This window comes from Anticarsia gemmatalis, chromosome 7 (assembly GCF_050436995.1).
Source record: "Anticarsia gemmatalis isolate Benzon Research Colony breed Stoneville strain chromosome 7, ilAntGemm2 primary, whole genome shotgun sequence".
NCBI classification, from domain to species: domain Eukaryota; kingdom Metazoa; phylum Arthropoda; class Insecta; order Lepidoptera; family Erebidae; genus Anticarsia; species Anticarsia gemmatalis.
Genome location: NC_134751.1, coordinates 12,487,256 through 12,509,912, shown reverse-complemented (window position 1 = coordinate 12,509,912; position 22,657 = coordinate 12,487,256). Strand labels below are relative to the sequence as shown.

At 33.4% G+C, this 22,657-nt stretch overlaps 1 protein-coding gene across 2 annotated transcripts; it reads right to left on the bottom strand.

The window, feature by feature from the left end:
• Nucleotides 1-103: 103 nt before the first annotated feature.
• LOC142974048 (protein yellow-like) lies at nucleotides 104-8,656 on the bottom strand. 2 transcript variants are annotated; one of them, XM_076116155.1, is made up of 4 exons: nucleotides 8,532-8,656; nucleotides 4,458-4,692; nucleotides 2,260-2,448; nucleotides 104-1,580 (listed from the first exon to the last, which is right to left on the bottom strand). In XM_076116155.1, exons 2-4 carry the CDS (start codon nucleotides 4,681-4,683, stop codon nucleotides 442-444), a joined length of 1,554 nt encoding a protein of 517 aa, XP_075972270.1. In that variant the 5' UTR covers nucleotides 4,684-4,692; nucleotides 8,532-8,656; the 3' UTR covers nucleotides 104-441. The 2 variants fall into 2 exon arrangements, with proteins under 2 accessions (XP_075972270.1, XP_075972271.1); XM_076116156.1 differs by having other exon boundaries at nucleotides 8,509-8,595.
• Nucleotides 8,657-22,657: the final 14,001 nt, after the last annotated feature.

Genomic DNA, 22,657 nt, shown 5'->3' with positions numbered 1-22,657 from the left:
TTTAAAAACTTTAAAAACATGTTAGTTCTAGACTTGATTTTAGTACACTGGAATCTAGACATATTATTAACGTATGAAAATAAGGTAAATAATAAGAACACCGTTTAATAAGCAATCATTTAATTTATAAATAAAAAAATTCACTCTCTACAAAATTCGACAATATTCTCATTACATTTTGACATACAGAAAAAATAGCAAAATAACAACGCCTGGCAGAAATGCATCTAGCTATTAAAACAATAGTTAATGCTCTGCTACATGATTAGACTGCAAATATGGAGACGTATATTGAAATACATTCACATATTGTCTATAGAATAAAAGTAAGCCTCGCTGGGTAAAGCCTTAACTCAATAATATGCTAAAAGCTAAGCTAACAACAACTTATTTACTATTTCATTATCGATTAAGGAACTTATTCCTATCGTTCAAACGTTTTCAGCGTTCGTATACCTGGTAGGTACCCTTCTGGTACCACCATCGCCCGCGGTTGCTCACCGCAGGCTTCGTGAGTCGACTGGACCCGTAGGTCACAGACGTCTGCTTAGGTATGTTGATGTAGCTCGGTGTCGTTGATACTACATTATTCCTTTGCGCTGGACTATAACCAGCAATCAGTCGCGGCACTGTAGCAGGAGTTGAGAAAGGCGCGAACACCGCGTAAGTTTCAGGATTAGCTGTCACGCTAAGTCCTGCAGGGTATTCGTAATAAGCAACAGGGGTTTCTGGAACCACCTTGTTTACTTGTGGGAACTGCTTCATCGCGTGAACGAATTGTGGAGGAGGCTGGCACACGGTCTGCTCAGCTAACAAGTCCACAGGAGCGGTGTACACTCTGAAGTTGATGTCACTGTAGTCGAGCGTAGACTCGAGGAACACAGGCATACGGTCCGACATCACCCACACATTACGTCCGGCATCGATTTTGATATCGCTGGGGAATATAAGACCTACATCGTCCTTGTCAACCACTCCGATATTCTGTGGCTTGTAAGGAACGCCTTCACGCCAACATCCGATCGCGTTCTGATCGATTAAATTGAACAGTTCAATGCCAGTAAGCTCATCTATTACTTTAGACGTAGTGTGTCCGTTGTCTCCACGCACTCCTACGACTCTGAAGTCGCGGTATGAGCCCTCAACCTTTGATTCATCTCGCAATATACGGGTGGAGACAGCAAACTGGGTGTGACTGGCCAGAGGACTGAAGTAAAGTGTTCTATATCCATCGACGCCTACAGGGGAAGTTGTAATTCCGAAGATACCTTCAGCGCTCCATTGGAAGTTGAGGCCTCCGATGTTGAAGTCTCCAACGAGAGGGTCGGGCATGAAGTAGCCGTGGTTGAATCTCCAGGACTTGTTCTGTTCCCACGAGTAAGCGATCAGACCGTATCCAAGTTCGTCAGATAAGTAGGCGAAAGTGTCGTCACAGGTCTTTCCTTCGTCCAAAGCGATGTTGGCGATGAAAGTTGATGGGACGATGTCTTCGGGGCGGAACACGTATCTACGGATGCGCTGGTCAGTGTGCAGGTCGTAGACATTCAGCGAGTATGGGCAAAGATTGGTCACGTTGGGAGCTGTAATGAGACGATAAATGGTTTGAAATGCCATGTCATTAGTCATAATTATGATTAGAGAAACTCGTCAAGACCTTCCACTTCGGGTTATCGTGTTCCGTTTCAGTTTAGACATTATGCCTAACGTCTAATTGATTCATATGCATATACATTAGCAACTCGTAACATAATTGGCCATGTGTCAAGTCATGCAACATGCAGGTTCCTTAAACTGTAGTGCGATCACGAACTTTTAGTTAATTACTATTAAGTTGGTTTTGACCAGATGTCAAATGTTTGAAGTATTTGCAATACTTATATAAATGTAGATATTGATATATTAAATAAGTTGCGGTAAGAGTAAATTGTACTTAATTGACGATGGTACGGGAATGCTATTCTCTTTCTAACTATTCATGCAACGTTGTCTAGTTGTCTTTTATATTGCGAAAGGATCAATTACTAAACTTTTATAGATTCTATATACTTAATCTTTTAAAGATTCTATTTAAAAAAACACAATAGAAAGAAAAACATATTAAAATAAAGTAAGTAATACCAGAAATTAAAATAACCAAATCAAGATTTATCCATCGTTAAACATTTTGACATGAGATTCTGATATTAAAATTGGCAGGCTTATAAAAGGTCATAAGAGTCTTATTTCTTAATAACAGTAAAGTTTCGCTTCTACACTTACCAAATCCATATGTACCAACATCTAGGACCCATAGTCGATCGCATTTGTCTGCCTTGATCCTGTACACAGTGTTGAGACCAGTCTGGCAGTTACCCAACTCGTTGCCGGCGAAACTTGGGTAGGGGTTGAGTTTGGGTGACGGAGTGTATGGCTCATCCAGTGGTATGTAGTTCAATGTCGCTGGAATACCTGGGAATAAGAAATAGGTTTTTTTCTTAGAGATAATGTCATGAATGTAAATGTAGATACAACAAATGGTATTTTAGAATGGCTCACGATTGCGACCGATAATTGAATGAAAAAGTACTTAGTTGAAAGTTGTTTCCATAGTTTAAGAGTTAGGTTTAGCATATTTTAGTATTTTAATATATTAAGGTAATACGTTAAGGGTCTATTGAGGGTCCTTACCATTAATAGACCCAAAACCGGATATATTGTACAAAAGGAAAGAAGGTTATATACTGCTTGTATCTTTAGTAAGGTCTTTTCATACATACTAAACAGACAAACGGAAGCAATTACACAAGGAATGCGAACAATTATTGTTGGGTACAACCTGACTATTAAGGATTGCTTCAATCTTAGATTCTCGGAAGCGAATCTTTATAACAAATTTGCATAATTTAGTTAATAATTACCGACATTTCTACCACTGGTATGGGACTAAAACTGCACGCGACAGTTTCTCAAGTAAAGAAACGCAATGGCTTCGCGTCTGTTTAACTGTCGTAATAATGTAAGTACACTAAAGGCATCGAGGCTCATATTCAAGTGAACTACGCCACATAGAAGCTACAATTGTTTTAAATAGCTTAACAATCTTTTAGCAACCGTAATTTCTTTATAATTTCCCCTATGAACAACAGAAATGCTCAGTTCGAAAGACAATAATGCTCTCCGACCGATATAAACCATGACAATTACTTCGATCCCTAAAATAAATTGACGCTGATGCATGCAGGTGATTTTGTCGCTCATATATTAAACGGTAAAAAATCTTGAAATGCTCGCATCAAATGTTGCTTAAGCCGTTGATCGTGTCCCGACCGGTGGGTACAATGGAGTATGGGGAAGCGTTTTCAAAGGTAGCAGAGAAGCTAAGCGGCGTAAAAAGAAAAAATCTGCAATAGGACTGCTTTAAAGCATGGTGGTGGTGTCTTGTACTACTTGTTACATCTCTTGTTTTATTTCTCTGTCGAAACGCAACCTTTGTAACCGTTGCAACAGCAGCTGTGGTGTAGATGCACCATTAAACCTCATCTAACTAATATTAAGTAATAGTAAAAACGAAAGTTAAAACAGAGGGAAACATACGTCGTGGTCACAAATACTGGGTCAATATCATAATTTAAATTCATGGTGTTTACGTCATCAGTGGCCCACATTTTAATGGCTTTGTCACTATATTTTTTAATCCAATGTGACTAGTGAAGCTAATTATGTTATGAATATTACTACCATTCTTGTTTATAACATTAATAATAAAGCCTATCTACCTGTCCGTAATGATTTCACGCATGAATCTCTGATTTAATTTGTTTATATTAAGCATAGATGTACATAATTCGAATAAGCTCTCTATGCAACTTCAATTCGGGAGGGTACTTTGTACATGCGAGACTGCAGTCAATTAAAAAGTAATTAGTCCGTTTGTGGAAATATCTTAGTTCTTTTTATAATGAAGGAAAAAGGCGTACCCACGACGTAGTAATTTTAAATGTGTGGTGTTTTTTACGTGACCCTATCCTATGAAATGAACTGACTACTTTACAATTCGTAAGATGGTAACAAAAACTTTAAGAAAATGTAGGTTGTCCTTTTTTCATACCAGAAAAGCTTGATTTTGGTGATAGTGTGTCTAAGAGGTCCCTAAAACCGTGGTTTAAAGCTGAAACCAATCTATTAATACAGACCTACGTTTTTGATGAAATCGTTAGTTAACGTCGAATTACTACTGCATGTATATGAGCTAATACTATATTGATACGATCACTACTGAGGTTTTCTAACCAAGATACTATTATAGATGAAGTCGCGGGAAAATGCTTTAAATGAACAAAACTAATTCTAGCGCTAATCTGTTTTTGTCAAAAAATCTTAGTACAATACGCGCCTAAACTATTTCTAATAACTAACCCGTTACCTCTGGGCATTTTTTGAGCATATTTTTTTCAAACTTTGCTTGTATTACGACTTACCCTCCTTCCATCTAGGTACGCTTACAAAGAGTTTGTTTCTCCATCTCTCAATACCGACTGGGAGGGCGTTCTCAGGCATCAGAGCTCCTGACTGGATGGCCTGCTGGCGCGAGTAGGGGTCGGGGTAGTTCCAGTCCAGGACATTCCACGAGAACATCTCTTGAAGCTTCACCGTCGCCGTCGCGGCAGACACCAAGGCAAAAAGTACCAGTATTTTCATTGCCATTTTGATAATCTGGAAAAAATAAAAAAGAGCTATTTAAGGAACTTTCGATCCCATTAATTTGACACACTACATCACTAGCAATAGCTATTTAAAGAACTTTTGACAAAGTTTATTAATTATTACACCAAATTACAAGCGTAGTCTTGTTTATTGTAATTATAAATTGCCTAAATTAAGTATCTTGGGAATTTTTATAATACGAGCGAAAAGAGCTATTCAAAGATTTTTTGGTAAAGTTTATTTTACACACTTCCTCACTAGCGTATTCTCGGGAATCCTTATAATACGAACGAATACCTGGCGAAGCTTGTGACCTAATTTGAATTAAATATTATCCTAATTGTAAAAGTCTATAATGTTTAACACATTTTTTCAGGGCATGCAAAGTCCCTATCGTATTAAAAAACCGTGGTGGAATCAAGGCCTAACTCCTTTCTTATTTTTGGAGGAAACCGTTGTCTAGTGGATCAGAAAATTGTAACACAAGAAAAGTTATGTTGTCGCTCATAATTTCGTTTTAAGTTAAGGATTTTTTTATCTCTAACAAATTACTTCCGTTTTATAATTTCGGCTTAGTCCTAAAAGAATTGATCACAATAAATTATATCATAGTAATAAATGCTAAAAATATGTAAATTTTTGCTTTCCTTAATAGTTTCAATGGGTCATAATGAATAGGCCTTTACATATTCATATATTATAAAAATATTATAATATTTATTCAACACCAAAAAAACATGTATAAAAACACTTTAAAAATCCATTTTTTGGATTTTATCGCAATAAATTTTAGATATGATTTCATATTATTAAGTTGTAGAAATATAGTTTAATATTTTACAATAGTATTTACATATTAGTTTGACGTTGATGACTATGATGATTATAATGTGTTAAAATTATGATTTGCGATATATATCTTCAACGATTTTATAATATAATTAGTAGAAAAATGTTATATTTTTTGATGTTATTGAATTTTCTTAAAGAATATTATAGTATTATTTACTTTACTCAATATTGCGAAAAGACAGTTTAATGCCATCAAAAACATTCTGTAAAAACCTCAAGTCTCGCCGTAAAAAGTTGTGAGATCTATATAATACCAAGTCGATTAATCTATTTAGTGTCTACTTAAAGGACCTTCTGTCTTAAGTTATTACGTATGTTATTATCATGCCAATTTAAAAAAAATACCTCTAAAACAAATAGACCGACCTGGCCATCGCATGATTTGATTATTAGTATGTATCACACTACACAGCACGACGAGAAGTTAATGCTCCTGAAATGTTAATGGCGAATTTGTGTTTTCTTGCGATGACCAAGTCGATCTATTTGTTTTAAAGGTATTTTTTTAAAAATTGGCATGATAATAACATACGTAATAACTTAAGACAGAAGGTCCTTTAAGTAGAGACTAAATAGATTAATCGACTTGGTATTATATAGATCTCACAACTTTTTACGGCGAGACTTGAGGTTTTTACAGAATGTTTTTGATGGCATCTCACTTCTTTTTGTAGAGCGAATAGAGCTAACATAAGTCCAATTTGTATGGAAAGCCGTATTTTTTTCATAATTCAACATATTTTCCTATGGGAATGTTGTTCAGTTTCATGGGCTAAACACCCTTACCCACCCTATACCCCCTCCCGTTATGTCTCATATAGTAGATACATATTTACACCTATTTATTTTATTTTCTACAGAAATAATAATTTAATTCATTAACTGCAAATGTAACCTTGTAATCTTATACATTTATATGGGATTACAAAGTTATTGTTGCAGTTAATGTATTTAGAAAACTTGACCGAAATTAGAAAATATTGAATTTTTCCCATGATTAAGACACTAAACCCTATTTGTATTCTAAATATTAAGCTTCTAAGTCTGCTAGAAGTACCTTAGACTTTTGATGATCGGTGAGTCAGTGAGTCAGTGAATCAGTGAGTGACAAAATTCAAAATTTTAACAAGTTGTCATTATTAAACTACTGGTTCAAATTGACTGAAATTTTAAATATACCGTGTTTATACAATGACTGATTAGTTGCTGAAAATCCAGGCTTCTTGTTTTATCCACTACGAAATTATAGGGGTGTCAAAAATAGCCCGAATTGCTTCGAGAAAAGGATGTTACGGCCGTGCCGCTTTTTTTTGCTCGACTTGCGGGGGCACTTCCGTGCCCCCAGATAATCTTGATCTAGCTAAAGAAATATAACACAGTGATTTTTTTTTACTTTCTCTAGTTACTGCCAAAGTCCGAATTTTGTATTTATTTTCAGTTTTGAATCGGTGCATAATTCACGTAGCGTATTGATTGATTTATTTGTACGCAGTGATTCCTTTTATAAGCTTGAAGTTTTCAAGCAAAAATAAGTATTACTCATTGAATATTGATAAAGACAAAATAATATTTCGTGTGAGTACAGATAATCAATGTATGTAATTATCTTTGATTATTATTTAAGTGCTGTTATTTATATTCAAGAATTATAAACCGTTTACTATGATAATTTTGGGCAATGATACTAATAATTAAGTTTTACGTAAATAACGTACAATTACTCGTGAATTAAGAAGATTTTTTTACCAATTTTGTATATGTTTTTAGTTAACGCGGCAGTTAATTAGAGCGTAAAAAAATAAGAAAATTATTTTTCACCGGGCCGTATTTAGCTTGGTATGATGGGCTGAAATTAGCGCTAAAGTGATTCTTCTAATCATTTTCTTATTTCTTATCTAGAGAAAAATTAAATGAAAATTATTATTGTCAGACTAAATTCCCGAACTTAGCTGTGAGACAGATACGTGTAAAATCAACAAAAATACTAAATATAACTGTTATAACAATTAATTAACTTAAATGCTGTATTTACGTTTGGCAAATTTACGCATTGTGATATACATAAAAACGCATGTTTAGGTCTTTTTTCAATTTGAAAACATTTTGACCGTGTTTAACGCGGCAGAAAATCAGCGTTGTCAAATCATTTTAGAAACTCCGAATCAATTAGGTACTAAACACATCAATTGAAATTTGACATCGATCTGTTTATAGCAATAAGGTTTAATGAGTTCGAAAATTGTGCAGCGCTAATGATAATGATTAGCACGATTACAGCCTTATGACTTTGTAATTGCAACTATTACATAAACATGCACATAAGTGATATTTTTTATTTTGACTGCACTTCTGAAGGCCGCCTTAAATGACAATTAACACTTTTGACATTTACAATTTGACATAAGTCATTAATCCATAGAGTAAATTTAGATGCACTTTTCATGTCGTTTTTTGTGGGAGTTTTATAGATAAGTATTTTTAATGTTAGCACTTGATATTAACGGTGTAATTAGTCACTGTAAAGTTCACTTAATTGTGTCTGTTTTTTTTGCCGCGGTGTAGTTTTTGTTGATAGTTTTTCGTATCATTTGCGTGGTTTTATGCGAGATGAGTGATTTAAATGAGCGTTTTTTTGTGAGATTTATTAACTGTTATGCTTTTTTTTAAACTTTGTGTTTTGTAAAGATTAGAGTTTAACAAAAATCCAAATTGGAATGAACCGAATATAGCGTAGTATTTTTACACAGCTTTAAGTGCCTTAACATCGAAACCGAACGCCAGCGAAACTTAAAAATATTTTGACAAAAATCTTTCTACAAAAACCTTTTCTTACAATAAACAAACATACACTTTTAAAAAATCACAATCCGTAATTACTAAACGTTTGATTTCAAACCGCCAAACATTTGAAATCAACCGTCACTTCACGAAAAACGATTTTGTGCACGCAACTTGTAACTAATAAAGACGAACCAAGCACAACCAAGCACACCTACATGGGTTTCGGAAAGTGCCCAATGACCGCGACAGTTGGTATTCGACTGAAACGGATCATGCCACCCCTACTTTATAATAGTTAGTCGGTGTCCGTCCTACCAACGGCGCGCGAATTACCGTAGAGTTATGAACCCAAAAAGCTACGATCACATGACGTCATGACCTACTTTACATGCAAATAGGATAGAAAGGAGTTGAAGTCTGTCATTAATATTTAGTATACGCGTTATTTGTCTTCTTTACGATTATTAGATACAAATTCGACATTGGATTAAGAAATGGCCGTTTTAAGGTTAAATCTTTACGCTTGTATAATTAATACGAAGTACAATGTAAGTTAACCGATGTAGAGGAAGTTTATCTACGTAATCGATCAATATTGTACTTGAACTGTTAAGTAAAGAATTTTTTATAGTTTTAGCGGAAATTCTGCGAATTGAGACTGTCTGCTGTTAATGTTTACTTCCAATATGTCCGCAATAAATATGGTTATGTAATTTTAAGAGTTGTCTAGTAAATAACATTGTTGAAATAAATAAATACTTTAACTCTTATTTGCATGTTATAAGATTGATGAACGATTTATATTTTAATTGATGTAAATTTTGAATGATCTTTTTATTGATATCATAAAATCGAAAATTGGATCATAAAAATATAATTATATTAAGGAGAGATTTTATAAAAATTATATAAAAAAAAGTTGATAATGTCGTGAAATTGATTTGGACGACAGATATTTTGAGGATTATGTTCTAATATGGCCCTTTAACAAGTAAAATATATGTAATATGGTCCCATCTCTCATTACGAGAGAAGACTCAATCAGTGAGACAGTAATGAGTAGTTTAACTGATTATATTAATAATAATTGTTTATATAAATATCTATTTTACTTTTTTCTTATTTTCTGTTACACCTGAAAATGGTAGCAGAAGTACAAGTAAAAGTAAAATTACATCCACTTTTCGCAATTGGATGTTATAGTTGTTTGTTATCTTGTGCTTTCTTGTTTTTTACAGGCAAATAAAGTAACATTTTTGGACCTTTTTGGATATAATGTTGCCTTATAATTTCATAGATTGTCTGTTCTATAAGTTTATACAGTCATCGAACAGTTCGTGCATTGAGTTGGTCGTGCGCGCTGCATCAAAATTGCTTGACCCATAACATTTTGCGCATACATTTTGACACAGGAATAACGCGTGATAAAACATTAAATTTCCTTTCAACCATGCTTATAATTTACGCGTGTTTAACTAATAAGATCATGTCCTATTAGATCGCAATTTTAAGGAAAAAATCTTTGGACCATTTTGATTTCGTAAATAATATTTTAAAATAACTGTCTCTGTTCCGAAGATCGGTTGATCATCTATTAGTTCTAAAGCCTTGAGTAATTTTTTTAGACTTTTAATAATTCGGAAATATTTAAACATGGATATATTAGGAGGCCTAAAGGTTTAGGGAATAAGAGTCAGTTTCCTCATTTATGAATACCGGATAGCTTAATTTCCAGATTAAGTGACAATTTATGATAAGTACTATCAAAATGTTCATCATCTAATGAGACAGATAAAGTCCCGTGCTAGACGTAGACCTCCCGAAATCCCACCACGCCCGACCATGGGCTATCTAACTGTCAAAATAGTTCCATTTTAATTAACTTATTAAACAGTTGCGCGATTCTCTACAGCCAGTACTATTGAGTATCGAGAGTTTGACATTTAAAATGTACTGCAAAAATAGTTCTAACACTGCCCGCTAGAGGCGCTGACCAAAATTTTTATACAAAATTTCTCGATTTCACGGTGGTCGATAGTCGATAGTGGTAGAGAATAACGCTACAGGTGTGATGAAACAGGCTGTAAGTGCAAGTTCGCGTGTGTTATTGACTTTGCTACGTACTCCCTGTTATTTGTAGCAGTTTCGACTCTGTAATTACATCCTTCCACTGGTTCATTTTACATATTTGTATGGGTGGGGTTATACGAATGTTGATCATGAAAACGTGCAGTTTTCCGAGGCGTAGTGCGTATCTGTACGTAAATGTGCAAAGTTTATGACAATAGTCGTTTTAGGGAGAAGAAATAATGCACTCTTACTTTTAACCTAGGGAAAAGACAGAAGTAATTCGTTTTATAATAATTTTGCCAAAAAAAAGTATCATTGCAAAAAGTTATACTTCTATCCATTCAAAATCTTTGTTGTTAAAACGCGGGAGTAAGGTCCTTTAACAAACTCACCTAGAAATATTGTAATAATGTCTTTTCTCTATTCTACAAAATTTGTCTATTTACATTACATTTATGAGGCATAAAAGCCTAATTAAGACTTTAAATGATTGCACCACATGATGCCATATAACAGAAAACATTTTGAACTCAAAATCCACTAGGCCTATCAACGTAATAAGTACGGCACGTTTTTTAACTAGTTTGTACGCGTGCTCATACCTCACATGACCTTAGACAATAAACTGAACGTTAAATTCAACATAAAAACCTTACGTAGGTACTTATTTGCATATTCCGTTAGTCAAACTACGTAACGATAGTATTTTTACATTTACAACTCCAATCAAAAAGTTCTTAAATCTGTGCCTCTGGTGAAAAAGGGGATAAGTCCGATTTTGTCGAAAATGAGTTTTCTTCTTGTATGGTTAGTGGTCAAAGTTGTTCAAGCCGCCCGAAGGAAAATGAGTTAAGCAATTATAGTGCATTTGCAACTTTGCAATATTTTTAGTGCAAGTTTATCTCTTTGGCACATTGCTAACTTTCTCAATTTTAAAGATAAACAGATCTGTTTACATTAATCGAGGGAGCATTTTATTCTAAACAATTTGGAATACTTAATAAAACTCATTTTCGACAAAAAAGGGACTTATACCCTTTTTAATAGAGGCATAAAAATACGACGAGAATTTTAAGGTTTACGATACTTCAAGCCCGTGACCACGGTCGATGCAATTCGATCGAAACGTCGGGTAGCAAATAAGGTATCGTAAACCGTTTAAGACCCGTTAGCAATTTTGTAGTATGTGTAACAGCGATAGTTTTAAAACTTTAATTAAAAAGTTATTTATTTGCTTGCTATTGATATAATTATTTCTACAATTACTGGTTGTAATTTAGTTGTTGATGTTAAAGACTGTGTTAGGAAGCATGTAATATTTAAAAAACCGAACTACGCACTTTTACGTAGAGTTCTAGGACTCTTAATTAATACTTAAATAAATAAAAAACATTAAGATATAAGAATTTGGAACATTTCTCAACTCAATAATGATTTCAAATATTCAAATAATTACTTTATTTTGTCACAGTCGGTCAAAAACAGGGTTAATCTGTTGGCTATTTAGACAGGGGTTTATAATACATGGCCTTAAGGCTATATGAAATTGACGAAAATTTTCATCAACAGTTGAAAATTGTATAATTAGATAAAAAAATTTAACAACGGCTGTCTGCTCACAAAGTTATGCGGCGCGTAACATAAAAATATAATGTCTACCCTTTTAAAGGAAAACGTCATGTCATTAAATGCAATAATCAGTTCATCACTATCTGCAATCTTAATGTATTTGTTTTTGTAAAAGATGTAACAAAAGGATCTCTTAAGCTTTGCATTATAACATTTATATTATTATTAGTCTTGGAAAATCCAAGTATTTTTTGTTGTAATTTGCAAGTAATAGGAAAATTAATTTTGCGGTCGTAAGTCAAATTAAGTATTTCTTTTGTTGGCAGTAAATTATTGACCGAGGGTTTTGTTCAGTGTTGGAAACATGCTAAGGGTCCACGAGTTTGTTATCAAAGTTCATCAATTGTGTATTTATGGCTTTCAAATTACTTCAAAAATATATTATATAAGGTAAACGAGTTAAGTAGAAATCACTTTTTTTTGTTTTTTATTTCTGTTATTTATAAGTACCTACTATTTGTTATACGTCTCAAAATATGTGTTGTGTATTTAAATGCGACTTATTTAATACTAATTAATTATTATTTTTACGTAAAACTGTAGGTAAGATAGACGCAAAGCTATTACCATTAACTTAACATTTAAGTTTAAAACTTTCCAAGATTAAATGTCGCCATTTTATTATAATATTTAACTGAGAGTTCTAGACTTGTTTCGAAATTGCTGTTTAATTTATAGATCCACATGCCATTAAAATTATACATTTACAAACTGTATGATCTAGTTCTAAATATTACGTGCATTGCTAAATATATGCGGCACGTGTAAACTGTAAATATAAACTCGTCTTTGGTCTTAACTGTGGACAGTCTGAAACAGTACTGACTTCAAGGAATGCTTAGGTACGGGAGACTGTTTAGGTATCTTATTTATTTATTTATTATGGATCTCCGAGAAATACACTTTACAAAAACAGAATTACGTTCAAGGTAAAAGTTATGTGCTTTCTCAATTATAGGAGATCACAGCATTCAAACCTAATACTTAATAAATTACAAAAATATTTAATAAAAAGATAAATAGACTATACAGAGTAACAACAACATTAAATTATTATAATGCAACGTGTCTTAAATGCGATTGAAAATTAAGGGTTAGGATACCTTATTTGTACGATGTACATAATTCGATCAAAACGTCGGGCGAATAAAATAAGGTATCCTAACCTTTAATTTTCAATCGCGTTTAAAACCCGTTGCATTATAATATTGTGTGTACAAGTCGCGAGAGTTTAAAAACGTTAACATTCAATTAAGTAATGTAAGAAGTAAAATTACAAAGGTTTTGTTGTTGTTTGTAATATTCATATAACTTTGCGTCTGTCACACCCATGTGGTGTATGGAATACTGCCTTTTGTCAATTACAATGTTATATAGTCCCGCGTAATAGGGGATAATTACTAAACTCCAGACTGTATATATGTTACTGTAAAAGCCCGAAATGTGGAAAATCCTAAGATTTTCCGGTAAAACCTAAGATTTACCAACTCTCAATGGTAAAAGTCCGAACAAGCCAGAGTTTAAAAACTATGTTACGATATATAAAAAAATCCTCCTTCATAATTATGTTTATAACTATTTCACGGTATAATTATATACTGTGACATAGTTATAAAGAAGGAGTTTTGGGCAAAGCGACATGGGTAGGTTAGGTTAGAAGGCTAAGGTGGGAGCTTCGCTTCGCTCGCTCCCACCTTAGCCTTCGTGGTTATTTTTTTTTAACCACCCAGAAGGAGGAGCCCCGCGAAGCGGGGCTCCGGCGACATCTCGACATCATCAAGTGAATATAGGTAAAAGTTCGAAATAAAATAATTGTTCGGACTTTTACCATTGCGAGTTGGTAAATCTTAGGTTATACCGGAAAATCTTAGGATTTACCACCGTTCGGGCTTTTACAGTAACATATACAGGCAGTAAAGAAAAATTCTAATATACATTAACCACAACCCACTCTGACTGATCAGAGACTCAAACCGGACACCCTATAATACGCAATACACACATAACTTCTAAGTCGTCTATGCCTCGGCACTCTCGATAACTTGCGTGGGAGCCAAAGGAAGACATCAATCAGTAATACCACATTACAGGCTAAGCCTTCTTTGTTTCATTACCATACGGTATGTTAATGAATCAATGACCGCTGAAATTTCCGCAACTGATTATATTTAGAAAATGTGTGTATCGGTTATACAATCCTGTAAGTGTTACATCAGAATATAATTGAGGCAATAGGCGGGGCCGGATGATTGTAAGGCTACCACTTTTACTGAGTCGACGAACCGAGACTTGTGCGTGAATTATTATCATTCTAATCACAATATACAAATGTATTGTATAATTAAAAGCAAGCTGGAATTTACCCGTCTACAATGTAAAACACAGTAATGTGTTTACATAAAAATATGCTCCAATATTTAAGGATATTTTTATGACGTCGGTGACGCAGTAGTTAAGGTATATATCGCAATATTGCACAGGTCGTAGGTTCGGTTCTTGTACGCAACAAATATTTTCGCGATTCACAAATACGTGTTTCATATTTCATATTATATTGTTTGTAGAAGTTCCGCATATAGGTATGTTTTGTACGTGAATTGTGTCTATGATAGTAGTTATAAATAGTTATCGTGCATCGTTGTGAAGACCCTAACTAATTGATCACGGCACATTCCGTTTAATTGTGCTAATGTAATGCTTTATTAAGCGTAATCTAAGTACCAATTAGCGATGCCTCGAAATCTAAAAAGATACTTTAGACATACCTGTCTTAGGGTACCCCCTTTTTTGGTAGCCAAGTAATAAATCATTAAAAAAAAAGATAAATTGGTTTCACACTTCGGTTGTAGGATATACATATAAATATATTATTGTTTCGAAAAGTAAAATGTTTATATATTTTTGATGCCTATAGTTTTCATATGATTTATTGAGATGTAACAAATTAGCGGTAAATTATCTTATTAGTATTAGTAGTTGAAACATGTGTGTCATTGGGTGTGTTACATTATTATGTATTGAAAAACGTAGAGATTTCGTTTATCAATTGCAGACGTTCTTCATCTATTGTACCTTTGTTTCAGCCCTAAGGGAATAAAGATAGATGATGCTTCAGTAAGAAGAGTACTTCAGTAGAGAGTAAAGCCACTTTCAATGTTTTTTGTAAGACTTTAGTATTAAAAACTGTGTGCAAACTATTCTTAGTAAAGCACTGTAAATTGCATCACAAATATTCATATTGAGTCAAAAATTATGCGTCGAAGTGATTTAAACACTATATATGTCTAATTATAGCAAATAATATTCATTTATTCCTTATTTTGCATACTGCTATCTTAAATTATAAAACAATGAACTAAATAATTATAAAAAAACATCAAACGGCTCTTGGAAAGGATTATGTCGGATTTGATTTCAAATTTCGAACACTAGCAGCCATGTTAGAATTCTAGTTTCGCGCGTTAATGTTCTAAAAAATATAATAAAAAAAAAACATCATCATTGAATTATTTTCCATAATTCCATAGTTAAAATGAAATAAATGTGAAAGCATGTTTGTCTTTGGTATTGATATGTCGTGAACTGATTTAAATTATAATATTAATAGACTGTCTTTATTATTTGCTATAATAAAATACTACCTACGTTTAATATTGCAAACACTTTTGTTTTGGTGTTTTTGCTTTCTTATTTTATACAGATATTTTTTTAACTTCACGCTTTTTAGAACTCATTACAGCCTTAAGAAGTCACCTTCTACTAAACATAATAGTAACAACCTTATGATTACGTATATGCACTCAAAGATGACAGTCATGCGTCCTGCCCCCGTGGCGCACTGTTTTAGGTCACTACGCCGCTACCATTGGCAGGTCGTGGGTTCCATTCCCACATGGGACAATTATTCGTGCGATCCACAAATAATTGTTTCGAGTCTGGTTGTATTTCATGTCCGTTGTTTGTATGTTTGTTAAAGTCCCCGCGACACAAGAGAAAATTTTAATGCGGGATTTGTCTTTTTTAATTAATAAATAAATGCAACACGAATTTTTAAAGGACCACAGATTTTTTTTACTAGATAAGTCTTTAAGCAATTCGAGATAAGATTCGCTATTAGTCTAGCTAAAAAGTATTTACTCATCGAGGCAAAGTCTAGACTTAAATGTAGTCGTTGGAATTTACAGAGACGAAATGCTGTCTAAAAATAAAGTTCAATGACCGAAGATGCGTCATTGATAGCTGAATATAACGAGTATTAAATAAATAGACACACATATGCATTTAAAAGTGTTAATTAATTATCTAGTGAAAGTTGAGTCGTCTGAGACAAATTGTTTTAAAAAATTAAGATTGATAAAAGATGTATCCATACATTTTTATTAGTACATACATAATCTCACGCCTGTTATACTCGAAGCTGTATGAAATACCCCCGCGTTTCACTATTAATGATGTTTGTCCCATGTAGTTTGCCAAACTCTGGACCACTATTGAGAATAATGTTATATGAATTAGAAAAAGACCAATAGCACTTTGTCCTATCTAGGAGTTGAACCCAGAATCTAACAGTTTGGAGCTGGATACACTGAGTCTAAAGAAAATTTACCGCCTCGCAAGCAATAACTCTATTCCCATCTTTTTCGAGTTTGCAACCGGGTTGATGGCGGTTTAGATAACGCTAAACATTAATAGTATCATGTTTCGATAAAAAGGGCTTAGCGTGCTTCATACTTGCTAAACGTGAACTAAAGGCTGCGTGTTACCTTCATTTTAAGATTACCATTTAGGTATGAAGCTAGCGTAAAGTTGAGCTAATCTTGCTTTAAACGTTCATCACCTGACATCTATGTTTCACATTTGAGCGCATTCCGTCGAACATGCTTCGAGCATTTGCAAGATCGTTTCTTACAGGTGAGTGTTCAAGTTAGTACATACCTTTGTAAAGAGTTTGTGTTTTATAGTACTTAAATACATAGACTGTATGACATCTTTATGCAAGTGTTATTTAATAAAGTCTGGATGTCAATAATGATGTTTAGTACAGCTACATTAGAGGTATAATGTCTTGGTAATAAGTTGTTGCATTTATTGATGTGACATTTTGGCAGTTACGCATTCCAACTTGTTCTTTTATTTAATCAACTAGCTGACCCGCGCAACTTCGCTTGCGTCACTGAAAAGAGAATGGGTCAAAATTTTCCCCGTTTTCGTAACCTTTTTTCGTTATTCTCCGCTCCTAATAACCGTAGCGTGATGTTATATAGCCTATAGCATTCCTCGCTAAATAGGCTATCTAACACTGAAAGAATTTTTCAAATCGGACCAGTAGTTCCTGAGATTAGCGCGTTCAAACAAACAAACAAACAAACTCTATTAGTATAGATAACAACCATGCAATTAGGTACTTAAAAGCTAAATATCAGAATGCAGTTTAAGACTATTCGAATTATTTAAAAGCTTAAGTTTCTTGTCAGGTTTTCGAATGACTCTCATTTTTGAAAAAGTGGTACATGTTGTGCCTTAATCAATAACTATGATGTGTAAAATAATTTTCATACATAAACTTAGATATGTCATAAGAAGATTTCGTAAAAGTTTAAATTTATAAGTTTACTCCCACATTTTCTTATAAAGTACTTAATGAAAACAGTAATCCGATATCTACATATGCTAGAACTACTGTTAAAGTACAGTTATGTCGTCAAAACAAACATATGCAAAAAACTTGTCTAGTTTACATCCCATAGACATAAAATAAAGGTCTTTCTACAGTAATTACCCATGTACGTACAATGACGTATATACAACGTAAATGAATCAGCACATTTATGAATGGAAACTCCCCAAATTGAACCCATTTCGAAAAGCTATTCAAAGCTAACGGCCATATTCGTTATGATAAGGTCAATATGATAATTCTAACTTGGCCTAGTTATCTCTGACGTCAAACCTGCAATGGTTTCCTGTCTACACAAGATATTTATATGATAACTAAGTAACTCGTATCATTAACCATTAGAATTGCCTAATTGTCACAAAACAAATTTACATACGCAATGGTGTTTCGAAAATATCGCTAATCTTTCCCTTGAAAATACAATCAATATTGGCACTGGGTTGTGAAGGTCTGCGCTGTCACTTTACTGTTAGAAATTAGAGGGGCATTTCCTGTTCCCAAGAATACCGACAAAGTTTTGACATTAAAAATGACAGCTAACCTAAAATAAGATTGATACGCGCACGACAATTTTTCGAAAAAGCTTAAGGTCTTTGCAGCTTTGACAGTCATTTTCATAAATTTGCTAATATTTTATTAAAGCTGATAGCTTATCTGGCCTATTCATAATATTATTGATCTAAGTTGAAATTCGGCTAAAAGCACATCAAAATCTATTAAGTAATTTATTTTCTAAACTCTCGTAAGTATAACTTAAGGTTACCAAATGATTGCCTACTATTGCGCACATATGTATGTAGGTATAGTTGAAAATAAGGTTTCGAAACTCCTCAACCTTTTTTAAACCGGTCGCTACTCCATCAATTGTATTATGTTATCTTAGCTGCCATTATTTGACGTCAAAGAATTAATAATTTCATTACCTGACATAGAAATTCGTACGAGAGAAAACACGATATGGTATAACACTGGAAATCTTTTAAGGTAGCCAAATTTTATGATTGTGTAATATTTGAAAATCACGTGGCAAAGTAAAAGGCGATAGAAACCTTTGTGCGTAGTGACAAAATACCCGTGTGTTTATGCCCTAGATTATGCGAAGAATTTGTAGAGAAGTGGTCGTTATCTTACAACGCCCGATTTTAAAAACATAGTAGCGCGTTGATTCGAAAAAAAGCCTTTGATATAGGTGTATTTTGTCCCCAGGTATATTTTCTTTTTAACTAGACTTTATAATTACTTTTCTACTTTTGGGAAAGAGTAAGATAGGGGTTCATCTTGCTAACTTAGGTATGACGCTTTTAGAGATAAAATGAAGCCCTTAAGGGAGAGTTTTATATCTGACGGAAGACGAAAATGACAGTCCTGACAGTAACTTAATTTGTATGGGCTTCGCACCGACGAGTGTTTCTCTATAAATTTGTCTGTTCTGGCGTTGCGCGAGCGATAATTAATAAGCGACGTATGTTTCGTCAGATATGAGCCTTCCCGAAGTATGCCAGGGCGTAGTTACTGGCAGTGTGCTTGCACGTAGAGACGCCGAAAGATTCCTTCTTTTGCCGATGCGATAATGCTCGGGCCTTAAGTGTAGTATGGGGACATAATATTATATATCTATTGGTAATAAATTTGCTGGTCATAAAACAGTTATGAATGAACTTTTTATTATAATTAGTGTCATAATAATGTAAAGCAGACAATATAACGATGTCTGGGTCAGGCACGTGTAAAATACTGTCACAATTTATTTGAAACTTTTCAGTAACTATTAGAAAGCAGACAGCGGTTTACGTAAACGCAGTTAAAGAAATACTAACAAAATATTAGCGAAATATATTTTAATTTGACTTGTCGACAGGTTTGAAGATTTTATAAATAAATAACTAACTCAACACATAGTTGCGAAAAAATAACACCTAATTTATTAATCTAAAAAACTTTATCTGGCGTTTGATCGCTAATTATGAGGTCTTAATACAATCTAATTTATGTAGAATTACTTAATTTACGGCCTGTTTCCTTTGATAAAACGTGGCTAACTATATTTAATACTAGTGTAATTACTTTAGGCTTTGTAAACAAAGGCGTTGCGGTAGGCGTGGCGAAGCGTAGGCGAACTCCGCTACGCGATTTTCTGGATCTAGATCACGCACCATACATTTAATTTATACAAAAAGCTTTCGTTTCGCGTAGTTAACATTTTGGTTTTAATTCCATGAAGCATACTCATAACCTAATTTAAAGTAGTTATAACGTTTCATAAACGTAAATAGAATATACAACTCCATCTAATTCTACAAAAAGACAACTTAGACCTTCGATTACAAAGTTATGTTCTAAAATAATGGACGTAAGCAGCTAGGCAGTAAGAGTTGTCAAACTGTGATATTGCGTGACATATCGATTTAATTATAATTATTGTCTAAAGTCAAAGTTAAAAACTACTTCTTATTTAATTTACAACACACATTCGTACTTACTACTTATGTAGTTTCCAACACGCACATAAACATAATTCTTTATGGTTATGGTTAAGTTGCAACAACAATAAATAACTACAATTAACCAGTTATCTATAGTTACCTAATGATTTAAACGAAATTATGGTAATGGGGCAATAAGAACCAACCTTGAAGGGCTGAGGTCACCCAGGATACACGCATTATTGCTCAAACGGAAATCGAACGTTGTACCAAAACAAATCGTAGAGATAAAATTCATTTATTAAGTCGATAGTTTATAATTAATGGCTCAATTTGTTATAAAATCTACATAATATCAGGATTTAAGATCATTGAGATAAGATCGGCGTTTTATCAATGAATGTCTAAATATTAGGTATCGTAAATTACTAATGGCGGCTGATAAGGATCTATTGAATAGTTATACTAGAATTCATTGTGAAGATGAGTACTACTTGCAAAAAAATACAGTTGAATTATATTTACTTTAAAATGTTTGTTTATATAAAGAATTTGCTGTACTTAGTATTTTTTTTGGATTTTCCCAAGTCGTATTTTGTGGTCACAGGCTGACACTGTGAGTGCATCCTCGAAACGTCAAGCATTCTATGGTAAAATGCTTTTTGCAGTAATTCTAATATAATAAACATGCGACGTAGAGTTGAAAAGTTATAATTTTTTTCTGTTTAAATTAATTTAATGTTAGTGTTAAAACGCTACAATCTTGCTCTAGTTATACTTGTTTGCTATAGAAAACGTTAAATGCGTGGGTGAACTTAAATAATGTTAAACATAATGGTGAATTAAATCAACACGTAATGCGATCAAATTTCGAAAAACCATGTCCAATGTTAATTTGTACTTTACATAAATATCAGGAACTACTTTAAAATGGACAACATTTTAGCAAAAATGTGAAAGCCTATCAACTACAAACACAAATTCTATTATAATAATGATTTAATAACAACAACAGGTGAATAACCTTTAATTTATGTAATTTAAAGTTATACTTTTTGAAAAATATGTATTTTATAATGTTTCCTCAGAATAATGTAAAAGATTTTTTCATTATAATTAATTTTTCGATAAGTTTTAAGTAGGTAAAGAAGAAATGAACATCACACCTCTTTTATTTAACTGTGTAAATGAATTAGTTATTTACATCTGAATGTGTAATATTTCACCTATCCTTTTAGGTCAGTACTAAATAAATGGCAAAAAAACTGTCCCATACTTATGCAATTCAATTGTTGTTAATTATATAAATATAATATTTTTAGAGCTTCTACTATGATACTATGTTAAGCAATATTCTGTAAGGACGAGTTAATTTTCATTATTCAGAACATAGAGTTTCTGATGTTAAATATCTGTTAATTGTAATGGACAAGCTACTATCGAGAAAGGTTCTAATATTAATTAGAAAATATCAATCGTACTTTGCCGGACCCAGATATCGAACCCAAGACTTATGATCAGCAGTCGGTTACACTACCAACCGCACCACAGCTAGTTTAATAATATACTATAGTACTAATCACACATACGATAATAACTATAAGCCACTCATTAATGTCCCGCGCTGATTTGATGACGCGAACAAAAAACAACAAAAACGGGACGTCTACGTCAAGTTAACTATAATTAACTGACTATTACAAATAGTATTACCACTAAACTACGCTGTATCGGTAAACTTAGTAGCGTGTGAACCAGTAATAGGTATAATGCTATAAATTATTTATATTGACTGCCTCCGTAGTCTTAACTATCGACTCTATCGACCGAGTAACTATTAAACAAAAATTATATGAAATCAGCGCCCCTAGCGTGTTCCGCAGGAACTATTTTTTCAAGTCGATTTTGTATGTCAAACTCAGGAAATCGTGGTACATATCACGAAGTCTCCTGAGTCACGAATTTTGGAGTGATTATCCAATTGTTGTTGGATTATTGTCAATAGTAGTTCGTACGCGATAAATGGCAGTAGGCTCGATTCCTATGCAGTTGTTCGGAAGAAATATGATTGTCTTCAGAACACTACTGCCTAGGTACGCCTTTGGCTAAAACACTACTTGGGAATTGCTCTTCGTTTGATATGAAAAATACCTTTAAACAAGCTTGCATGTAGAAAGTTATTACTAATACTACAACAAAATTGCCCAATTGCCTCTGTAATTTATTACCTTAAGATCTATTTAGGAGTATTTACATCAACTAATTGTTTTATAATTAACTAAAAACATTCGACCTCCTTGCAATATTTCAAATCACTGAGTACGAGTGCATCTACTGTAGTATATAATTGGCTAAAACATTTCGGCCTTCTTGCAACTGTATAAGTTGGGTGTGTAGGTTTCTCCGCCCCGTCCTTTAGCCGCAGGTACAACATTCGCGTGTGTCAATTGCGTATTAGATATACAACATACACATTATGTATGTAAGCATGCATGTACCTATGCATGAGAGGCCAGAAAACGCCGCCGTACGATCCTTATAA